This window comes from Bidens hawaiensis, unplaced genomic scaffold (assembly GCF_021521415.1).
Source record: "Bidens hawaiensis isolate Kalapana, Puna unplaced genomic scaffold, B.hawaiensis_p1.1 tig00055194_1, whole genome shotgun sequence".
Classification (NCBI taxonomy): Eukaryota; Viridiplantae; Streptophyta; class Magnoliopsida; order Asterales; family Asteraceae; genus Bidens; species Bidens hawaiensis.
The window spans coordinates 1,349-4,246 of record NW_027506326.1 but is presented as its reverse complement, the minus strand read 5'-3'; the positions used below and the strand labels follow the sequence as shown (position 1 = coordinate 4,246).

At 31.0% G+C, this 2,898-nt stretch overlaps 1 protein-coding gene across 1 annotated transcript; it reads right to left on the bottom strand.

The window, feature by feature from the left end:
• Positions 1-355: 355 nt before the first annotated feature.
• Positions 356-781, bottom strand: LOC143617522 (uncharacterized). Its single transcript, XM_077090050.1, has one exon. The coding sequence runs from the start codon at positions 779-781 to the stop codon at positions 356-358; it is 426 nt and encodes a 141-aa protein (XP_076946165.1).
• Between the last annotated feature and the right edge of the window lie 2,117 nt (positions 782-2,898).

The window sequence follows — 2,898 nt, the reverse complement described above, 5'->3', positions numbered from 1 at the left end:
AAACGAACGAACAAAAACAAACTTTCATTAAAAAATAAAATAACACAATTCAAACTAAATTAAAAAAGATAAAGATAAATAAAAAAACAAATCTAAAAATTACAAGCCCGGCTGTATTTTTGCGCTATTTCACATATTCGATTAGAACTATTTTCAACACCGGACCAATGACATGTTTGTGCGACGTTGTAAACATCTTCAAGTCTCGGTCATATTGTTTTTGCCACATAGTCTGCTATTGTTTCATGAACAATGCTATAACTACTTCTCTTTGTTTCATTTTTTTTTGAACGACTGGTATTATAAAAATCACCGATTAGCAAGAAACTAGTCGGACACAAACAAGAAATAAAAACTACATGAATAAAAGAGGGTTTTTCAACCACTCTAACCAATTAACTCTACACTTCCTCATTCTACTCGAATACCAAAGGAAAGAGAAGTAAGTAACATCATCAAACAGCACTGCATGCTTCATACGTGTTTTCAAAAAAAAAGTATCATTTCGAAGCTTCCAAATTGCCCACCAGACGACATAGATAATTGCACCCACAATTTCTTTCTTGCGCACGCTTAAAGACGAGTCCTCAACCCATTCCATGAGATCAATTGGAAATCGCAAAGCTGACAACTTCACATCAAGCCACCTTTCAACTAAATCCCAAATCTTTTTAACCGAGGCGCACTCTCCAAAAACATGAATAAGAGACTCTAACCCATCATTACACAAGGGGCAAATAGTAGACGGAACATCCATCCCCTTGGTAACCAAATTTGTCATAGTAGGCAAACGATTTCCCACAACCTTCCATCCGCACTCTCCAACTGAATTCCAAATCTCCTTGTTTCATTTTTATTTCTACAATTTTTTAATGGACTATTCTTTCCTTGATGTGTAGCTATCAAGTCTTTCAACAAAACAACATTTGCTTGATGACTCGGCTTATTTCTTTTCTTTTCAAGCTGGTCTTGTAGGTGTGAATCTTCATTTGAGTTTCAACACATTACTTGTGAAAACGCCGTTGGGTGTGCTCAAGGTGTAGTTGCATGCTTTCGATTACTTTCTTCTATTGTAATAATAACTCTATTATGATTTACCCATTAAGTAATCTTGCCTCATGCCTCATTTGTCATGCATTTTTACAATTTCCCATGAATAGACATGATTAAACTTGTCCAATGTTTTTTTTAATCCTTTGTCATTTTTATCACATCAAGAACGTTGCATCTACTATTTCGTAAATGATTTTATAGAGTTATAAAAATAAATATTAGTACAACTATAAACAAAGAAATAAATATAATTGTTATAATAAATAAAAAGTAAGAAACTCAAAATAAAATACAGATAAATTTTACCGTTTGAATCAAATATCCGTTGAATGTGTTCATCTTTGTATTCATAGAAAGGGTCAGACTAAATGTACCCCCTGGTTGCTTGTCATACCCCCCTCCTGGAAAAACCAACTTTAATATTATCCCTTGAAATTATATAATTACCAAATTAGCACAAAAACAAGGATTTCATATTTTTTTTACAAGTTGCGTTTTTTTTTTCGGGTTTAGGGTTTAGGTTTTCGGGTTTAGGTTTCGGGTTTAGGGTTTAGGGTTCGGGTTTAGGTTTTTGGGTTTCCGGTTTCGGGTTTAGGGTTTAGAGTTTAGGGTTTAGGGTTCGGGTTTAGGGTTTCAGGTTTCGGGTTTAGGGTTTAGAGTTTAGGGTTTAGGGTTTAGGGTTCGGGTTTAGGGTTTTAGGTTTTCAAGTTTCGGGTTTATGTTGTAAAAGATAAAGAGGTAAAATAAGGATATTATAAATATATATACTATTAAAATTAAAAAAAATTATAAATATTTACAATATTAATACTAAAAAAATAAATTAATAGTAATACTTGATAGTTTTTAATTTGATATATTTAGTAAAGATTATTAAGTGAAAAATATGTTGAAGGGACTAATATTTATATAAATAATATTAAAGGGTAATAGTAATTTATCTAATAAGTTAAAGGGGGTGTATATTTAGTAAAAATAGTGTAAAAAGGGGTATGTTTAGCAGCACCCTCATAGAAATCCCTTTTAAATTTAGTTGATGAACGTTTCAATTGCTTTCGCTTACGAGTTCGTTGTAATGTTTAAACACTCTCGTCCAAAATGAATATACACATTTTACCTTCAAATAAAACCTAATGGATATTCATATAATTATAAGAGTTTGGTTCAAATAAGAAGTTTAATTTTCCTAAGAATGCTAGGAATGATGGTATTTTAGTCTACTGCCTTAATATTGAAAACCCAATTAATTTAATTTCAAAAACTCACTTAATTAATCTTAAAAACCCGTTTAAATTTTTACTCATCTCCTACAATCACCACCGCCCACCGCCACCACCTTGCCGGAAAAGTCTTCGAAAAATTCGTCGGAAAGTCACCGGTAAACAAACCTCGGGAAATTTCACCGGAAAAATCGCCGAAAAATAATTACTGGAAATATGATCAACCGAAAATGGCCACCGGAAAAAACACAATGGAAAATATTATGAAAAAACACAATATAAAAAACATTATGAAAATAAAAACACAATGACAAAAACAAAATTAAATAACACAATGTAAAAAATAAATTGCAAAAAATACTATGAAAAAAAAAACACAATTGTATAACGCAATTTTGTAAAACACAATTATGGTAAAACAAAATTTGTAAAAAACCCACGAATTTTTTTATTTATTTTTATATAGCAATATGGTACTCATATAAAAGATAAAAAAAACACTCGTTCTTAAGCTTAATTTTTTTTTAAAAAAATGTCGTATAAAAAGTTATGGATGTTTTAAATTGATGGGGGAATTTGACATGTTTCTTGTATGTGGAGAGAGAAAGTCAACAAATATGTTATC

What these genes read in the sequence shown, in the direction of transcription:
- LOC143617522 (XM_077090050.1), bottom strand. Translation starts at nt 781, where the DNA reads ATGACAAATTTGGTTACCAAGGGGATGGATGTTCCGTCTACTATTTGC.